The sequence below is a fragment of the Arachis ipaensis genome, chromosome B2, assembly GCF_059453495.1.
Source record: "Arachis ipaensis isolate K30076 ecotype BB chromosome B2, ASM5945349v1, whole genome shotgun sequence".
NCBI lineage: Eukaryota > Viridiplantae > Streptophyta > Magnoliopsida > Fabales > Fabaceae > Arachis > Arachis ipaensis.
The window spans coordinates 10,412,896-10,432,971 of NC_142437.1; the positions used below are offsets into that span (position 1 = coordinate 10,412,896).

Below are 20,076 nucleotides of genomic sequence, written 5' to 3' on the forward strand. Positions count from 1 at the left end.
TAACTTTTTGTGTGTGGAGAGTTATCGGGAAGGTCATCAAATTATTATAGTTTGTATTGTTGGCTAATTCACTCCAGCCTTATTACATATATATAAAAAAGAGTAAATATTTTCTTCCGTGTTTAACCATTTTTTCGGTCCTTATTTACTTGTCAGTTATTTGTTTGGCCATTTTTTTCATTGTTGTAGAGACAAATTATTGACACATCAACAAGTGATTTATTCTAAATCAATTACAGAGACTAAAACGTATATATATTAATTAATTAAAATAGATAGAGATCAATTTAGATTTTTATATTTATTAGGAAGCGCAAAGTCTATCTAATAAATAGTTAGAGATCGAAAATGACATTTATTCTATAAAAAAATCACTAAATCAGTTATATATATATATATATATATATATATTAAATAAATATATATTTATATACATATACATAAAAATTAATTTAGTTACTAAATATTTTTTCGTATATTGCGCCATTAATTTGGCCATACATGTTGCACATTTTCATTTTATATTTTTAAAATTTTTTTTAGCGGCGTTGTTGACTATGGCACTTGAAAATGTCAAACAAGTTCCTTAGTCCACAACATTTGAGAAAACCACACGCGCGGCGTATTCTATTTCTAACGGCACAACAAAGAGACGTTCCTCGTTTGTTTCCTTCCTCAGAAACAACCTCTTTCTTTCTCTTTTCTTTCTCTCATATTTCCTCACAAAACTACAACTTAAAATTGCATATAAAACATTCTCTTCCCCTTCTTCTTTCTCTCATATTTTTCATTATTTTTATTATTCTTTAGCCAAATTAATATTCTTCTATATATATCCAATTAAGTCCCTAAGCTTTTAGTTATATTACTTGCCCCCACATAATACATTGTGTAACATTTATATAAGAAATATGTCAAGGAGTTTAGAGATTACTATTTTATCAGCAGAGGATCTTAGAGTGAACAAAAAATCTATAAAGAAGAATGCATTTGTGACGCTTAAAACCGACGCAAGCAGTGCCGTGAGGACAACTAGAATGGACGTCAACGGCGGAAGCTATCCGACATGGAATGAGAAGGTTATAATGGACGTGCCATTGCATGCAAGTTTCATAACTTTGGAGGTGAATTACAAAGCAATGATGGGAATCAATAGTGTTGGAATTTCAAGGATACCAATTTCGGATATAGTAGGAGGCTATGTCCCTCAAAATCAAGTGCAATTTTTGAGCTATAGGTTATGGGATAGAAAAATTAAGAGAAATGGGGTTATCAATTTTTCGGTTAGGGTCAAAATGCCGGTGGTTTCATTGGCGAATGGGTTGCCGCCGTCGGCCGGAAATAGCTCTAATGCAGTTGTAACTGGAATTCCGGTTAATTGGGTTTAAATTATAAAACAATTTATTTGAAGTAAAAACTTACTTTATGTAAAGTTGATATTTAAAAATTGTTAAATAATTTGATAAGTTTGATTAAATTGTTATTTAACGATTTTCAACTACATTTACGTCTTCACTTTTATTTGTTCATCAAATGAAATATATATGGTTTCTTAATTATAAGACCAATCTAATATGATCGGAAGAGGTCTTGGGTGCAAAAACAAGAAAAGCATTTAACTCCATTTCATAAAAAATTAACAAAAACAAAATGATGCATTCCACTTGATAAAAGAGAATGTAATTTCCGTTCTCTTTTATCAGTTTTTCTCTTCACCATAATATGTACCTTTATATAAAATGTGACATAAAATAAAAAATTATGTATTTAAATTATTTTTTATTAATAAAATAAAAAATACACGTAGTAATTGTTAAAAAGTTTTGATATCAAAATAATGTATAGTATAAAAAATTAGTAATGTTAGGGAGTAGGAATCAGTATATTTTGTGATTAGCACATTTTGTGATTTGTAGGTATCAATTAACTATTATTAATATTTTTAATAGTATAAGATTATATCTAATGATATGAAATTACATATTTTTTATGATTAATAAATATTGACTAGATTTTAATAAAAGCGCGCCTGAAACTTTTTCATAAAAAATAAATTACTATGCGTGACAAGATTGATTACTTTAATGCCTAATTATTGATTAGAAAATATTATAGGGATCGTTTAAAAAAAAATTAAAAAAAAAAATTTAGTTAAATAATATTAATCAACTTTAAAATTTATAAGCCAATGAGTAATAGCTCAAATGGCATAGTCTCCCCATACTCAATTAAGAGATTGCGGGTATCTTTGGTAAAAAAAAAAAAAAAAAAACTTTAAAATTCATAATGTAGGATATAAAATTAAGAGTTTAAATTTTAAAATAAGTAAAATAATTTTTAGTTAACACTTTCTTTTGCATTCCTCCATATAAAAAAGACACTAGCGTTTGGTGCGCATTCTCCTTCTGAGTTTCGTTGAGAAAAAGATATATAATAAACAACAAGAATATAAAATGATATACCAAAAATTATAATTTAAAATTGAATAAGGACATTGTATCAACACTATTAATTAGAGAGTTCATATAATCCATTTTCTCTTTTGTTATTAGTTTCGTATATTGTATGGTAATAATCTTTTTAATAAAAAATAATATAAAAAATATTATTAACTAAAAATATATACATAGCGTTAATACTGTATGCTCTTCTATTTTTATTAATATGTCTCTTTTGTATTAATTTATCTTATATAATTAAGAGTTTGTGTTGGGATGAGTTTTTATGAAAAAAAAATCAAGTTATCTTTATTTAATTTTTTTTATAAAAATTAAAATAATTTATGTTTGAATATGTATTTTATGTAAAAATATTTTTTATATAACAATATATTTGGATATAATAACTTAAAAATATTATTTATTTATTTATTATGTTAAAAAAATTTTAATAAAATTTTTAAAAAAATATATAAATTATAATTTTAAAAAATAATTTTTTATTTTTTTAATATTTTTATTTATATTACTAAAATTTTGTTAAATATACTTAAAAATAAAAAAATTATTAATTTTTTAATAATTTAATGGTATCCAAATAAATTTCAAGCAGTGCTTAACACGCCATAATGATAAAGACAATGTATAGTTACATATCTAGCTAGATGAAGGTAGTGTACTGTCTTCTTTCTCCTTCTCACCATGATGCAGACGTACACAAATTAATAAATATAAAAGTCCATTCTAATTATTATTTCATCCAGCTATGATGAATTGTATATACATAATTTTACTTCAAAGGAGGGGTTTGCTCCCTACAATAATGTAATATAATAATAATTGATCATGAATTTTAATAATAACATACTGTATATACTTTTAATATAACATATAGTTAATTTATACACCACACTAGAGAAAAAAATAATGTTTTTAAAATTAAATAACATACCACTAAAAAGTAACGAAAAAATACTTAGAATGTTTAAAAAAAATAATGGCGATTAGAGAGTTATGCTATAAAATACAATATTTTTGTAATAATTGTAAATGAGATTTAATGACAATTATAAACTTTAAATCTAAATCTTAAATTTAAAAAAAAATTATGTTTTCAGATAGCAAATTTATAAACTACGGTATAAAAAAAAAAAAAAAAAAAAAAAAAAAAAAAAAAAAAAAACTGAAAATTTTATGATTTAAATAGAAACGGTTTAAATTAAAATTGTTGTAAAATAACCATGAATTTCAAAATTGATATATTATAATGACTTTTAAATAATATAATATTTTGATATAGCGAGGATTACGTCAATGATCGCTGAAAACTGTCACAAATTCCAATCTCCACGTCTTAAAGAACGGAGGCCGCTTAAACGTTGATATTCCTTTTGTGTTGGTTTAAAATAGTGCAAATTCCTAAATAAAGCTGTTGCTAAATCCCTGGGCATCTTTAGGTAGCGTTTGCTGGAGAGACAGAGATTGAAAGATTGAGACTGAGAGACTGATACTAAGAGACAAAGATAGAAATAAATTTTAATATTTTGTTTGGTATAAAGTGGGAGACAGAAACTAAAACAAGAATGAAACTCTAATTTAATTTTTACAAAAGATAAAATTGGAATTAATTAATTGAAATGAGCGTATTTTTTAGGTATAAAATGTTATTAAAATTTTAGTCTTTGTCTCTAAAAATTTCAGTCCCTTGTGTCCTCACTTTTTGGAGGTACTGAAATACTGAAATTTTAGGGACAGAGACAGAAATTTTAGTACCAGTCTCTGAACCAACAAATATAATACTGAATCTCAGTCTCTCAGTCTCTGTCCCAATACCTCAAAACAAACGCTACCTTAGTGTTATTATATGATTTTTTTAAAAGATAGTACTTTCTTTCTTTTTATCATAAGTCATCCACTTAAAAATTGGGCTGATAACGAGTAGAGTAGGGTAGGGTTTGAACCCTACCCTAATCCTACCTGAAGGTTGAAAATTTTATTAAAAACTCTACCCTACTTTATTTGCGGGTTGAGAATCTCTTAACTCTAATCTTACTTGCACCCAAAAATTCTAAACCTTATCCTACCCTACCCTATCCTACCCGCAAAAATATCAATTTTTTTTAAAGTAAATATAGAATTTAATCATTTCGAATTTTATACATATTAATAATATAAAAAATAAGAATCTAATGCTCTAACAAAATTAATTAACTAGTTTTAGTGGTTGTTTATTTATTGTAAATCATTACATAAGGGAAGGAGGAGTGCTAGAGGGCCAACAATTTTTGTGTTTTGTAACCATCAATTGGCTATCAATAGTATATTCAATGGTATGAAATTACATCCAATGGTGGGAGATCATTCACTTTTCCTTTGATAGTTAAATGCTGGCCACAAAATATAAAAGTTGCTGACCCCTAGACTTTTTCTAAAAGAAGTTGTGGGTTCAATTCTCACTTCTTTCACTATATATCTAATTTTTGTAAAATATATATTATATATGAGATGTGGGTATGATTTTTGTAAAATATATATTTTAAATTTCCCACCTCGTAATTAAGAGATCGAGAGTGATGACCTACCAAGTCACACTCATATAATTTCTTATTATATGAATGATTAACATCTTTAAAAGGTTTTTAAATTAATAACATTTTGTATATATGATTTTATTAGCACTTTAATTTTCAAATATATCACTACAGAGTAATTCACATTACATACTTTTTTCTTTATAACAAAAAAGTTTCATTCATAAAAAATGTTAAACGGCATGCACTTACAAATAATAATAATAATAATAATAATAATAATAATAATAATAATAATAATAATAAAGTTAGAGTTAATAAAGTTACAACAATTAATGAATCTTAAATGGATAAATTTTGACTATTTTTTTGTTAATTTTATTTTGTTATCAAATAATTTTTAAGACATACATTCTTTATTATCATGTCTGAGGTAGAACTTATCTTGCACTGTGTCACATAAGAACACATTATTGAGATCATATCTTGGCAATTACCATGCAGAGGACGTAATGTTAATTAGGCACTCTTAGGTAGTTTTTAGTTACCACTTTAGGATGACTATATATTATTATTATTGGTTCCTTTTGGCAATGGCCAACATACATCTTGCATTTCTAAAAGTGTACTTCGAGTCGAAGTCAATTGAAAACTATATAATGTTTTTATAATAATGCCGACTAGATTAATTTTGTCAAAGGAGTTGTATGTATTCAGATTATCGATAGACATTATTGTTCAACAGTAATTATTTTTGTTCATTTTTGAGGGAATGAAAACTTTTAATCAGTCACAATTTATGAGTTAAATATATAGGAAGTGGTATTTATAAGGGATTTCGACGATTACGTCGATGATTGTCTAGAAGGTATAAGAATTATAGAAAAATAGCATAAATTAGAGCAGATATTCTATCTTATATTTATAGTGCATATATATAAATTTGGAAGTGATTTATACTAGATTTTAGCCGATTTTTTTTAGTTGTTTACCGTATTTTCCAATCCGACAGATTAAGGATTAATTCGTTACGGTTCTAAGCTCCATTTAAAAGTCTACTGCTGAACAATGAATTGCTGCATACACAAAATAGAGGGTCATAAGCCTAATTATAGCCCAAATATGCCCCAAGAGTGAATTTGAGCCAAGAGAATGTCATAAGCTTAATTAGAGATACGGAATTGTATGTAACAGTTATAACTTTTAGTTTAGTGAGCAACGCACAATCTAACATTTATTCTATTGGACAAAAAGTATTGTAATGAGATTATGAAAACATAATTAGCATTCGTTATTTTGTTTTCTTATCTTTTAGAACTAAAACTTTGTTTAAAAATTAGTTGAGTAGGAATTGCAAAAGAATTTACACCTACAGATATCCATAAAAATTATCCGGGACAGAAAAATTATTTGAAACTCACAAAATTCTTACGAAGAGAGAAATCTGTCCCAGGAATAAATTAACACGAAGGTGGAGATTGAAGTACCTGGTCTCACAGAGACTCGTGAAATTTCTGCGAAAAAAAATTTATTTAAATAATCTAATATATATAATGTTATGTAATAAATTTAAATCTTAAACCAAGAATTATTATATTAGTTTGTTGGAAATTATTTTATTTTATTTTATTTTAATTTATATGTTAAAATTTTTGGTATGTATGTTGTTTATGTTAAATTTGTATTTGAATTATATTTAATTTGATATATTTGATTGAATTATATTATTTTAGATGTTATTATAGGAAAAGTCTAGGGGGCCAGCAATTTTATTGTATTTTGGCCAGCATGTAACCAGCAGAGAAAGGTGAGCCATTGGATGAAATCTCACGCCAATCTCACACCATCAAATCATCATTGATGGCTACTAATCACAAATGTTGCTGGCCCCCTAGCATTGCTCGTTATTATAACCATCTTTTATAACTGTATTAATTTTTAAAAATTTAATATCTTTGTCTCCATCGCAATTAAAAAAAAAGTAAACAAGAATCTGTGACAAAAATAAGATAGGAATAGGGATGAGAGAGGAGTCTCTGTCCCATAATAAACTATTGTCATCCCTAGTTTGAGATTGTTCTTGTAGAAAAAAAGTATATAAATTAAATTGTTTTAAAATATATCCCATGAGATGAGAATAATTTTCAAAACTTTAATTATCTAGCTATGTCTCGTTGTTCAAATATGTTATGCGTTAGGTCTTTGACTCATTAATCTCATGCCAAATACTAGTACATGTATATAGTGCATTTGAATTCCAATGTGAAAAATGTTAATTTATCAAAATTCACCTTTGAGTTTCCAAAGAGGAAAAATATTTATTTAATTCACGATTCATGGTAATCACAACGAAATTATTTGGTACATGAAAAAACGCACGCAGGTACTTGTTGGTAGATTTGTCTCTCCAATGTGGATAACTACTTATATATATATATAAATAGGAAAAGTATAGGGTACCAACATATTATCTATTAATTTATTATTAACAATAGTTAATTATTATATTTTAAACACATATATAAAGGGATACATTTAAAAAATATATTTATAAAGAGTAAAGACACTTTTATTAAATATAGCCATAAAAAAAAGAAAAAACCTAGGAGGTCAGTAATTTTTTCAAATTCTGACCAGCATGTAACCCGCAAAGAAAAGTGAGCCATTGGATAAAATCTCACCTCAATCTTACACCATTAAAATCATCATTGATGGCTACAAATCACAAAAGTTGCCGACCCCTAACACAATCTAAAAAAATATTTTTATTAGACACATCTACAAAGACACTTCTATTAAATACCATTATAAATAAGAGTTGGAAGAAGTTGACAAAAATATTGTTGATAACGTAGCAGAATTGATATAAATATAATACTCTTGATTCTTGAAGAATTAGTAAGTTAGAGGTAGTTACAACCAAATATATTGCAAGCGAACTTGTATTATTCCGAGAAATTCATCATGTAATAAAATATTTAGAGAAAATATTCATTTAGGTCAGTAAAATTTAGAGAATTATTTGCACTTTAAAAGAACAATTGGTCCGAAATAAGACTTTTTCAGTTTATCATTTTTTTAAACAACATGTCTATGGAGAATGAAGATAAAAGTCTTAGATGATCAAAATATTTTCACACCTTTTCAAAATAGTACAAAAAGAAGAGCTCAGACGGCACTTGAGTTCATCCAATTGGATCAGAACGTGAAGGACCCTATCCAACACAAAGTTTGGATTACATCACCGCTCCGAACAAACTTTGCACCAGCCGGGAATCGAACCCGGGTCTGTACCGTGGCAGGGTACTATTCTACCACTAGACCACTGGTGCTTTGATGAAATTTAGTTGATCAGTTTTTAATTTCAATAAGAACAACTTTCTTACCACTTCTCTTATCCCACAAACATATACACACACAATCTCTTGTGAATTTAGGAGTGCAGATGCAGCTTTTTTTAGATGATTTAATTAGAATCGAAATGATTTAATGCGTTCAAAATTTTAAAAATATATTTTCATTCTTTAGATATATTAGTATAAAAGAGAACGGTTTAAAAATAATTTGGGAGAAGTTTGTGTTTGGCCCACAAAAAAAATACTTTGATAGGCTATTTTAGAAAATGGATCCTCTCAACTTTTTTAATAATTGAAAAAGTAAAATATGATCTCTCACCATTAATTTTATAAGTAGAACCAAAAATAAATATAAAAGAGAGAATAATAAAAAATTAAAAATTATATTTTATATTTCAATTTTTTTTAACAATTAAAAAGATCCATTCCCACTATTTTAGACCTATAAATATATAATTTTATTGTACTAAAAATATAATAACAAGGACTTGATCTTATATCTTTAATTTTATTTAATTGTATTTATTTATTTTGTATTTTTTTTAAATTATCAAACTTCCTAACAAATTTTAAATCAAATTAAGTTTTAAAATTATTTATTATAAGTCTGACCTATTAAAGGTGAACTCTAACCTGTTTTCTCTTTGATTAATAATTGATAGCAACCGTCTTATAATTAATGGTCGTCGTAGCAAGAGTTAAATCTTAAAGTAGTCCCTGAGATTCACGAAATGTACTGATTTGATTCCTGACTTTCTAATTGCATTATTTATATCCTCGAAATTGGAAAAAATGCACCTATTTGATCCTTTTCCGTTTTTTCGTCAAAACTGCTTCCTGGCGACAGTGATGTGTGGCAATGGATTACCACGCTAGTACTCAACAATGTCATTCTTTCCAAACTACTAAATTCATTCAAAGCAGCCTCCACCAAATTGCTATTGTTTCCATCAACAAAAGTAGCAATATCTTTAGAGAAAGAAGAAGAAGAACCGTTACTCTTTTCTCTCATGACCTTCATGTTCCTCTGCTGATTTTCAGAGCGCTTTCTTCTTGTTTCCAACCTCCTCAGCGTCTGCAACTCCTTCCTCTTTCTCCACTCCTCCTCTGTCTCTGTTGGAAGGGAACATGTTCTTATCAGATTTGTTGTGCAAGGCATTGGCATCTTATTAGAGTAACCCCAATATCTTAATTATTATTATTATTACCGTTGTTATTATCTCCATCTCTGATGAGGGGACTTTGAGAATGAGAATTCGAGTATTGATGTTGTTCTCTTGATCTTCTTTGCTGTTGGGTCCACACTAAAACGACCGTTCATTGAAAGACCAAGGCTCAGCTCAATCTCTTGTTTTGCATCTCCATCACCATGGCGATGTTGTTGTTGTTGTAGCTCATGATGGTGAAGATGGTTCACTGACATAAACCTTTTTAGCATATCTCTTGGAAAATTACTCATGCGAGTTCTGCTGTTCTCTCTTTCCTCAACAACTTGTGCCATTGAAGAATTTGGGATTGAAACAACAAAAAAGAAGAAAAAAGATTACCTTAGCTCTTTCATGGAAGTAAGAATACCTAGATAGCTCAGAATTCATGAGGACTTAAAAATTGAAGTTTGTTTTTGGTAGGTAACCGAAGATTGGTGATGAACCAAAAGAGAAACAAGGTCGAATCAAATGATTTTTGTACCCATGCAGCGATTAGGGTTAAAAAGGGCTTAGGGATCACATTGGGTTAAACACTTTCAATTGACACTCTAGCATGGCAATCTATTGCCACATTATTGCCGCCGGGAAGCAGTCTAAACAGAAAAACGGAAAGGGACTAAATAGATGCATTTTTTTCAATCTCGAAGACATAAATAGTGTAATTGAAAAGTCAGAGACTAAATCGGTACATTTTGTGAATCTCATGGATTACTTTGAGGTTTAACTCTCGTAACAATGGTAGGTTGTATTACAAATAAATGAATACAAAAGACAAAATTATCCATTCAAATCAAATACATTTTTATTAAAGTGAAAATTTACATACAATTATTTTTATGTAAAATTAATATTTAAAAATTACTAGATACTCTTTTCTCTCCTCACCCTTTATCCAAAAAACGAGACACATCTCAATCTTCATGTGTGTCATCTTTTAGATAAAATATCATGAGCGAAAAAAAATATTTATGTTTAGATAATTTAATATTTGTTTAGATTATAATAATTTTCAGCTATTAATATCACATAAAAATAATTATATATTAATCTTCATCTTTTATTAAATTTTTATTTTACATAATTGAATCAAATTATAAGAATTAATTTTTAATTTAGTTCAACGAAAACAATATTTTAAAGATATTATATTTTAAATAGTAAAAGTTCAAGTGTAATCCATTTTGTATACCGTCACAAAAAAAAATCAAATTTTTATAATTAAAAATTATTAGATAAAAATTTAATCAAATTATTTAATTATTTTTAATTATAAATTTCAGATAAAATTAACTGACACATGAATTTTCACTCTTTTAAGTATACTTGTATGGATTTGAATTTTTTAAAATTTGAATTTTATTTTAAAGAGTAAAATCTGATCTTCTATCCTTGAATATTTTTTCTTTCATATTTATTTTTTGTTCCACCTATAAAATTAATAATAAAAGATCACACTTTATTTTCTAAAGTAAAATTTAAACTTTAGAAAATCCAAATTCCACTTATACATGACATTAATTAAAACATAAACCGATTTAATTTAGATTTTGAATCGAATCACGCTTTGAAAATACTTCACTATCAAGTATCAACTATTACTTCAATTGGAATGCTAGGGTCTAACTTTTATGATTTGTAATAATTAATAATATTTTTAACGATATAAAATTTTATTTAATAATGATTACTCAATTTTTTGCTATCCCGGTACACTTTTTCTTACTTCAAACCCACGTGCCAAAGAGTTCACAATTTACAAGTCCCTTCCTTCATTCCGAAAAAAGAAAAAGAAGAGCTCTCAAAATACTATGGATTCCATCAAAACGAAACCAAGAACCCTCGAGCTGACGGTGCTTTCCGCCGAGAACCTCCGCGTGAACGGAAAAACCGCCACCAAGAACGTGTTCGTGGTGGTACGCGCCGAATCCCTAACCGCCCACACGACGTCGTGTAAGGGAAACGGCAGCAACTCCAACGGCTTCGTCTCGTGGAACGAGAAGTTTGTTGTGGAAGTTGCGGCACACGCGCGTAGCATCGCGTTTGAGGTGAAGTGCAAGACGTCCCCCACGGGATCCGTTAGGGACGTTGGGGTTGCCAGGGTGGCACTATCTGATTTCCTGGGAACCGTTGTACCCGATCACTGCCTTCAGTTCTTGTGTTACCGGTTAAGGGATTGGGATGGCTTGAAGAATGGCGTTATTAATTTCTCCGTTAGGGATTTGGCCGCTGCTCCGCCGCTTGCGAAGGTGGTTGGTGGTGGCTGTGACGGTTTTCATGGGTTCCAAGAGGTGGTTGGTGTAAAGAGTGAGGGTTGTTCTTCTTCGTCTGCTTCTGATAATGCGGTTGTTACTGGCATTCCTGTTTGGTGGAGAAACAACATCTGATTACAGCTGGCAAAATTATTCAGTATGTTCATTAATCATTACTAGAAGCTTTTATTTTATTTTATGTTTGAATCTGTGGTTAACTCCTCTAGATTAGATTGGAAGATCACCTAAGTTTATGAGATCTAGAAAATGCAACTTCCCAGCGTTAAAATGTGTTTTGCAAAATTTGAATAACTAATTCTTAGAGTGAAGGTTGCATTGGAAGTAGGAACTCACTATATATGAGCTAGTTTCCAATTTGTCTTTAAGTTTGAATATGTTAACATAATGTGTGGTGTTATTGTTTTCAGTAGAATTTTAATTTCTCAACTTACATCGTTCGAGTCTTGTGAATCAAAACTATCTTCGTTGAAAAAGTTCTATTTCTTTTGTAAGAGTGGGATAGTTGAGTGTGGGTTTGGATTACGGTTTGTAAAGGGAGGTTTGTATAAAATTGATTTTGTAGAATTGATTTTAATCAAAAGTGAGTTAGTATTAACCTGGTTTATGTTTGGTAATTCTAATTCAAAATGGATTATAGTAAACTAAATATTGTTTGGATTATATTATTCAAAATTATTTTTAGATAAAAAATTATTAAAAAAAGACATGAATTTAAATAACTATTTTATGTTATTTTATAATTTTATTTTAAATATTTAAATAAATTTAAATTTTTTTTTAATATTCTTAATATTTTTTAGTATTCTAATAGGATTAATAGAATCATAATACAAAATAAAAAAATTATTCCATATAAAAAAGAAATAACAATAATAGTAAAAGAACTCATATAAAAAAACAGAAGTTTTATAAAAAATAATAATATATACAAGAGAATATTAAAAAAAAGTATTATAAAAAAATAATAAACATATGAATAATGAAGGACATAATTGGTACATAGAACATAAAGTTCAATCCAATGTAAAAGGTGAACGGAAAAGCTAGAATTTTTAGTTTTTGGTAAACCTGGGTTGAAGACAGAAATCACTTCTGCGTTTACAGCATAAAAATGTTGCACATGAAGATGAAGCGTTCAAGGAACTCAAACGAATTTCTCTCTTCTCCAACGCAAATCCAAACACACCATGAGTTTCTGTATCACTAGTTTGGCAAAGATTTTTAAAATATTTTTTATTTTTATTTTGGATCACTCTCCTGCAGAAATTATTTTTAACCTGAAAGTGAAGATAATATTTTATTTGTATACTGACCTTTTCAACACACTCCTGTATTGATTAAGATGTTGTTACGGTATTATAAGTTGTAACATATCCTTTTTGTGTTGACCTCTCATCTACATAATCCACCCATTTATAATTATATCAAATAATCTAATTCCTAATAAAAATATCAATATTTTTTTATATAAAAAAATTAGCCACATTTTTGCTATCAAGAATTTATTCGTCATGAATTTAAATTTCGTATTGTTTTTTTTTAAAGAGAAGCTCAACACAACAAGTGGAGCATAGATGATAACAACATAGTAACCAAACTAAAAGCAAATAAGTAGAATAAACTTAGATAACCCTTTTTGTCATCTCCGACATTGCCATCAACAACAGAAAGGGTCTGCACCTAACCACTCCTTGTAGTTCAGAAAGGACATGTTGATAATCTCCTCAACTCCTTTTCCTTTATTTTGAAATATCCTATTGTTTCGTTCCAACCATATGTTCCAAATGATCGCACAAAAGCATACCATCCATCTCTTGCGCTCCTCTTTTCTATTTGAGATCTCAGTCCAACTTTGGAAATGCTCCTTTATCGCACCCGGGCAAGTCCATTGCACACCAACATATGATAACCAAGCACACCACACCTGCCAAAAAAAGCTGCAACCAAGAAACAAGTGGTGGCCACATTCAACACTATTGTTACATAAAACACATAAATTATCTTCTTGGTGAATGACCCCAAACCGACTCAGTCTCTCCTTCGTGTGGACCTTGCCAATTAGGACAAACCATACAAACAACTCCACTCTAGGTGGGACAAGGCCTTTCCAAATAGTCCTAGTAAAGCTGTAGCTTGATATATCCTCCGGGACCGTTTCCACCTGCAACACCTGCACAAATGAGTTAGTAGAGAAAATTCCTTGTTTATCATATTTCCAGACAACTCTATCCTCTCTTCCAAACTCAATTTTCACCAGCCTCAAAGTGTGGTGAAATTGGTTCACTAGATCCAACTCCCATTGGAATAATTCTCTCCTCCACTGGAAATTCCATATCCACACTAACCCATCCCAAAACCCACAATCCCCTATCACCGATCCTATTTTGTTTGAAACAGAGAAGAGCCTTGGAAAACGATCTTTCAAAGAACCTCCATGAATCCAGACATCCTCCCAAAACCGAGTTCGTCTCCCGTCACCCACCTTCATGGACAACCCAGTAATCATCTTCTGCTTCACTTCCTGATTCTTGAACTGTATCTGACAAATATCCTTCCACGGACCTCCTCGAATAGGTAATTCCTGTGAGTTAAAATGAAATAATTTTTTATAAGTTATAAAATGATGTTTGATAAAATTATTTTTAATATTTAAAATAATTTTAGTAAACATATATAATAAAAGATAATTTTTTTTTTAATTTAAAAGTTATAGATGGATTTTTGAATCAAATCACAAGCATATAATCTTTTATTTTATTAAATATAAAATGAGATATTTATATTTTTGAACGAGATAAATTTTTTGTCAAATCGAGTTTAAATGACTCAATCAATTGAAATAAACAAAAAAGATTAATATATATTATTTTGATGTGGATATGCCGTTGAGAATAGGAATATAGGATCCTACTAATTAATGTTTCAATTATCTATATCAATTATCTTATGGAATTTATATATAATAATGTAATGTTAATGTACTGTAATTATGTAATGGTATTTCTAGCGTGAAAGCAATTTACTTCCTCTATTTTCCGCTTTTAATTTGGATTTGATGAATTAAGAATTTCCATTACTAGATGGTTTGTTGCGTCAGAATGTGATATTTGTTGGAATGATATGTATGGTGACCTAATTTTAGGAATTTAGGCATTTGATTAGATATAATATTCTGGTGGATGTAAAACAATTTCCAATACATACGTGTTTCAGTTCTACCCGTTTCACGAAACTCTTCTTTGATTGGATTTTACAGAATTTTGTTAGTGTTTGGGTTAACTTTTGCAAATATATATCTGTATCAATTTTCAAAAATTAATTTTAACTAAAATTATATTGATGTTAATGTAATTTATGGTGGGAATATTATTTACATGATTTTCTTCATTGAGATGCATGATTATTAAAGAGAATATATTATATTTTATGTGGTAAATTTTAGTATGTTTATATTTATATTTATAATATTTTCGATAGTTATGAAATATTATTAACATTGAAGTCATTTTATTTTATATTTTGATAAAAAAAATTTAGCACAATTTGATAAATAACGTTGTTAAATAATAAAAAGTATTATTTTAATTTGAATAATATTTTTTTAAAGAGAAATATTAGGGGCGAGCAACTTTTGTGATTTGTAATCATCAAATAGTCATCAATGATGATTTTAATGGTGTGAGATTTTATCCAATAACTCACTTTTCTTTGCTGGTTACATGCTGGCCAGAATTTAATAAAGTTGCTGGCCTCTAGACTTTTTCTTTTTTAAAATAATATAATTATTATAATTTTTTTATATCGAAGATAGAAAAACTTGAACCCGTAACCTCTTAGGTGAGTATGAAAAGATTATGTTATTTGAGCTATAATTACTGTAATATAAACATATTAAAATAAATTTTATATTGTTTTTATTCATAATATTAACTTTAAAATAAAGAACACTAACCTTTAAAATAAGAAATATGAGATTAATTAAGTTGATATGGCATCTACTCCTGCCACTTATCCAAGATGCATGTTGAAAGCTGAATCAATTTCTCATGCTTTGTTCCAATGTTCCATGTCTTCAATAATATGGAGTCTAAACTTAATAACCCCTGACCTATGGATGAGAGAAGAGACTTTTTTCAATTGGTGACAACGAGTCTTATCCTGAGCAGTGACTCAATTCAACGGTAGACAAAAGACCCTCCTCATAGTGGCGCTGTGTTGGAGCACTTGGAAAGCGAGGAATCGGTGTGTTTTTGAGAAGGTAATAAGCCCGGCACCAGAAATAGTGAAAGAAGCCAGCAATTTAGTGCGTGAACTCGTGAGCCATACCTTATAGATGCTGCTAGTTTTCTTTACTCTTACTTTACTCTTCTTTAAACTCTTACTCTTTCAGTCACAGTTGGTAATAAATGAAAATATCCAATTATTTTGTACTTTCTTATAGAAATACTTTTATTTTATATTAATAAAATAACATTTATCTTTAAAAAAAATTATATATTTAAATAGGTAATTTTTTAAAATAATACTCAATTTAATTTTTGAAATTTAAAATTAATTTAAATTAATTTTTAAAATTATAATTAATTCAATTCAACTTCTAAAATTTATAACAGTAACTCACGTTAATTTTGAACTGATTTTTTTGTTGATTTGGAGTTTTGGACTTCTTTTTTAAATTTCATTTAGCTAATACCTACTAAATCTTCTATAAATTTAATTGGCTTTTCAAGAATTCTAATAAATTTTAAACACATAAAATTTAGATAAAAAATTCAAATCGCAACAAGTTAATTTACTAAATTAATACATCAGTAACGAAAATTAACTTAAAATTTAATATAAATTACGATTATAAATTTTAAAATTTAATTTAAGTCTATTATAATTTTAAAAGTTAAATTAAATTTTATTTTATAATTTTAGAGTTAAATTGAATATTAATTCTCAATTATTTTTTTCTGTAAAATAGTTGTGTAAAAAAAAAGAATATGCGGGGATTTTGAATTGGTATTAAATTGTAGTGAAGGCTGAACCGCTGAATCATAAAAAAAAGGGACTGTGGCGGCAGTGTGCGCAGCAGGAAAATGGTGAAGGGGCAACTGGTAAGTGTAAATGCGGCGCATTCGGTGCGGCGGTGATAAAATCGATGACTGTGATCCTTGTCTTTACTCTTATCTATCTAGTCAAAAAGTCACCATCTTGTTCAAGAAACTCAAAAAAGTACAAAATCTATATTGTTTTAATTTAATATTGCTTAGAGTTCATGACAAATTGACAATGTCAATTAATATAGAGGACAATTTTAAATTGGTTTTTCAAAAGTATTTCAAACTACAAAACTTCATATAAGAGAATTAAATTGTTTGACTAGTGGAAGGGATGTAAAGTAACAATTAATAAACAAATATAATGTATATATGAAAAATAGGTTTATTTGTATAAAGATATGTTTAAAAAAGATACTGAAAATAAGTTAAATAATTAATGTATTTATACACAAATTATGATGACTGACTGAATTTTGTGGGTATAAAATATTTTTGAAACACATTATAAGCAGAAATGATTTTCGAAACAAATTTAAAATTTTGCTTAATAATATATATAAATTACTAATTTATCAATACAATACAATTGTCATTTTATAATAATTTTTTATTATATCATTATAATTATTCGTGTATTATAAAATTTGAATATTTGATTAGACTAATGTGGTAGACAATGATGTTTATGATCCGTCCAAATTTATGGTGAACCTCAGCCCGGGACCTAATGCTTTTTTTTTCTTTCCGCAACTCTAAAGATTGCTTTGGTTGGCACTTTTTTTTTTTATTTCTAGTATTTTTTATTTTCAAAATTTTATAAAAAAAATAAGAGATAAAGATTTAAAATAAAATTTTATTATTTTACTATTTTTTAAATAAAATCTAAAATATAAAAATTACTGAAAATAAAAATAAAAATGAAAATGAAAATACCAAACAAATACAGCCTAGGCTTTGCTTTATTTCCATTATAAGCCAAAGTGCCAAACTAACACATTTATGATTCATGATATTGTTCAAATGACTGAGTCCACTAAGCACACTTGTGACTTGTGACAAACCCTTCTTCCTTCCTATTTCCGAATCAGTTAATTACTTAATTGACCACTCTTGATGTAAAAATTGTCAATTAACATTTGGTGAATTATATGTTAAAAATTTAAGTTTATATATCTTTTTTATTATGGGATAAAATAATATTTGAGAAAATTATGACCCATATTTTGAACAATAATAATATAGTAAAAAATAATTATAAAATTTTTTTTATATATTTTTTCTATATAACTTTAATTTGTATAGAGTACTCTTTAACATTTATGTGAAAATGAAAGTAAAAACCCAATTTAAAATGTAGGATGTGTTTATCGGTTATATATTTATCATTATACATCAAACTAAAAATATTTACTATTTTATATATTATTTTTCAATTTCACAGCCATACAATTTACAATTACTAACGGCAAAATAGAGAAAAAAGAATTATTACAATTTTACAGGTAGTATTAGTAAAATTAGAACAACAAAATACAATTCAGCATATTGATATTTTTTATTTTTAAGTTAATTGAGGTATTTTTTATCACATTTATATTAAAAGAAAGAAAGGTCAATAAATTGAAAGTTATGCTGTGTTTTGCTGTTCCAATTTGATAAGTACGACCAGTTAAATTGGAATAATTTTTTTTATTTTTCTCAACAAATTTGGGAAATAAGATGTAGAAAAATAAATATTTGTATTTTGATGTAAAATAGTAAATATGTAATTTATTTGTTTAATAATGGAGGAGTGTTAGTTTGGATTATTATTTAATAAAAAATTAAAAATAGCATTTTTATATCATTACAAAAATGTTTGGATATAAGTTTTAAAAAATATTTGCCAAACGAGCTATAGTTTAAATGACATAGTCTTTCTATACTCACCTAGAGGTTGTGGGTTTGAGTCTCCCTATTTTTACAAAAAAAAAAGGTTTTAAAAAATATTTTTATTAAAGCTTAAAAAATTATTTTAAGCAAGTAATGTGTTACTTTTTATAAACAAAATAAAATTTTAAGAAAAAATTAATAAATTGTATACTAAAATAAATTAAAGGAGTACTTTTACATTTTCTATTTTAAAATAAAATTATTTTTTAATAAAAAATAGAGTTAAGTTCGATTTTGGTCCCCAATGTAAAGGTCGAAAATCGGAATCGTCTCCAACTTTTTTTCGGAAATGTTTGGTAACCAAAGAAAATCAGCCAAAAACAGCCATAACTTGCTTTATTTAGCATTCATTAATTGTTGCGATAATTAATTAATGCTAAATAAGACAAATTCTGACTTTTTTTTGTCTACCTAGCATTACCCCTTTTTTTTGCTACGAAATGGTCCCCAAAGTTTCAGTTTGTTTAAAAGTCGTCCCTCGAACGAAAATACCCTTCTCCCTTTACCCCAAAATCAACCACCACCACCACCACCAGAACAGAAGCCTACGCCCAACCAGAACTACCACCACCACCACCAGTATCATCATAGTCATCATCATCTTCATTAGAGTTTTTTCCAAAATCAACCAGAAGCCCAAACTGAACAAGAACCCACCACCACCACCACCATTATCATCATGGCCTCATCATCATCATCATCAGAAAATTCAAACAATAATCAACAAATTCAGCAACAATAATATTCCAAATTCAAAATTTCAGCAACAACAATATTCCACAACAAATTTCATAAAAAAATATAAAATTTCACAAAAAATCCAATTCACATAAGAAGAAGAAGAAGAAGCTGGTGGTGGTGCGGTGCGGCAGAACGGCTGGGCGGCGAAGAAGAAGAAGAAGCTGGTGGTGCGGTGCGGTGTGGCAGGCGGCAGGGCGGCGAAGAAGAAGAAGAAGAAACTGGTGGTGGGATGCGGTGCGGCAGGCGACAACGCGGCTGAGTGGCAGTGCGGTGGTGCGGTCCCCCTTCTCTCTCCCCCATCCTCTCCCTCTTCCCCCCTTTCTCACGCCCCCTCTCTCTCCCCACCCCCTGCTTTTGTATCCCTTTCTTTCTTTTTTTATTTATTTATTTTATATTTATTTTATTTTATAATTTTTGTATTGAGGAGTAATTTTGTAATAAAAAAATAAAATTGGTAAAAAGGACGATTTTAAATTAAACTGGAATTTTGAAGATCATTTTGTAACAAAAAAAAATTAGAAATGATTCCGATTTTCGACCTCTACGTTAGAG

The 20,076-nt window shown here is 28.2% G+C and overlaps 2 protein-coding genes, 1 non-coding gene and 1 pseudogene across 3 annotated transcripts; 2 read left to right on the plus strand and 2 right to left on the minus strand.

The window, feature by feature from the left end:
* The first annotated feature begins 810 nt into the window (after window positions 1-810).
* On the plus strand, window positions 811-1,388 carry LOC107626799 (BON1-associated protein 2-like). Its single transcript, XM_016329698.3, has one exon. The coding sequence runs from the start codon at window positions 912-914 to the stop codon at window positions 1,386-1,388; it is 477 nt and encodes a 158-aa protein (XP_016185184.3). The 5' UTR covers window positions 811-911.
* Window positions 1,389-8,230: 6,842 nt separating this feature from the next.
* Window positions 8,231-8,301, minus strand: TRNAG-GCC (transfer RNA glycine (anticodon GCC)). The gene has a single exon. It is a non-coding gene; the product is annotated as a tRNA-Gly (tRNA).
* Window positions 8,302-9,094: 793 nt separating this feature from the next.
* LOC148573015 (ninja-family protein AFP1-like) lies at window positions 9,095-9,826 on the minus strand (annotated as a pseudogene).
* A 1,410-nt stretch (window positions 9,827-11,236) lies between these two features.
* LOC107626800 (BON1-associated protein 2) lies at window positions 11,237-12,417 on the plus strand. The gene has a single exon (XM_016329699.3). It carries the CDS (start codon window positions 11,342-11,344, stop codon window positions 11,915-11,917), a length of 576 nt encoding a protein of 191 aa, XP_016185185.3. The 5' UTR covers window positions 11,237-11,341; the 3' UTR covers window positions 11,918-12,417.
* The last annotated feature ends 7,659 nt before the right edge of the window (window positions 12,418-20,076 follow it).

Coding starts and splice junctions, on each gene's coding strand:
- LOC107626800 (XM_016329699.3), top strand. CDS start 11,342: ATGGATTCCATCAAAACGAAACCAAGAACCCTCGAGCTGACGGTGCTT.
- LOC107626799 (XM_016329698.3), top strand. CDS start 912: ATGTCAAGGAGTTTAGAGATTACTATTTTATCAGCAGAGGATCTTAGA.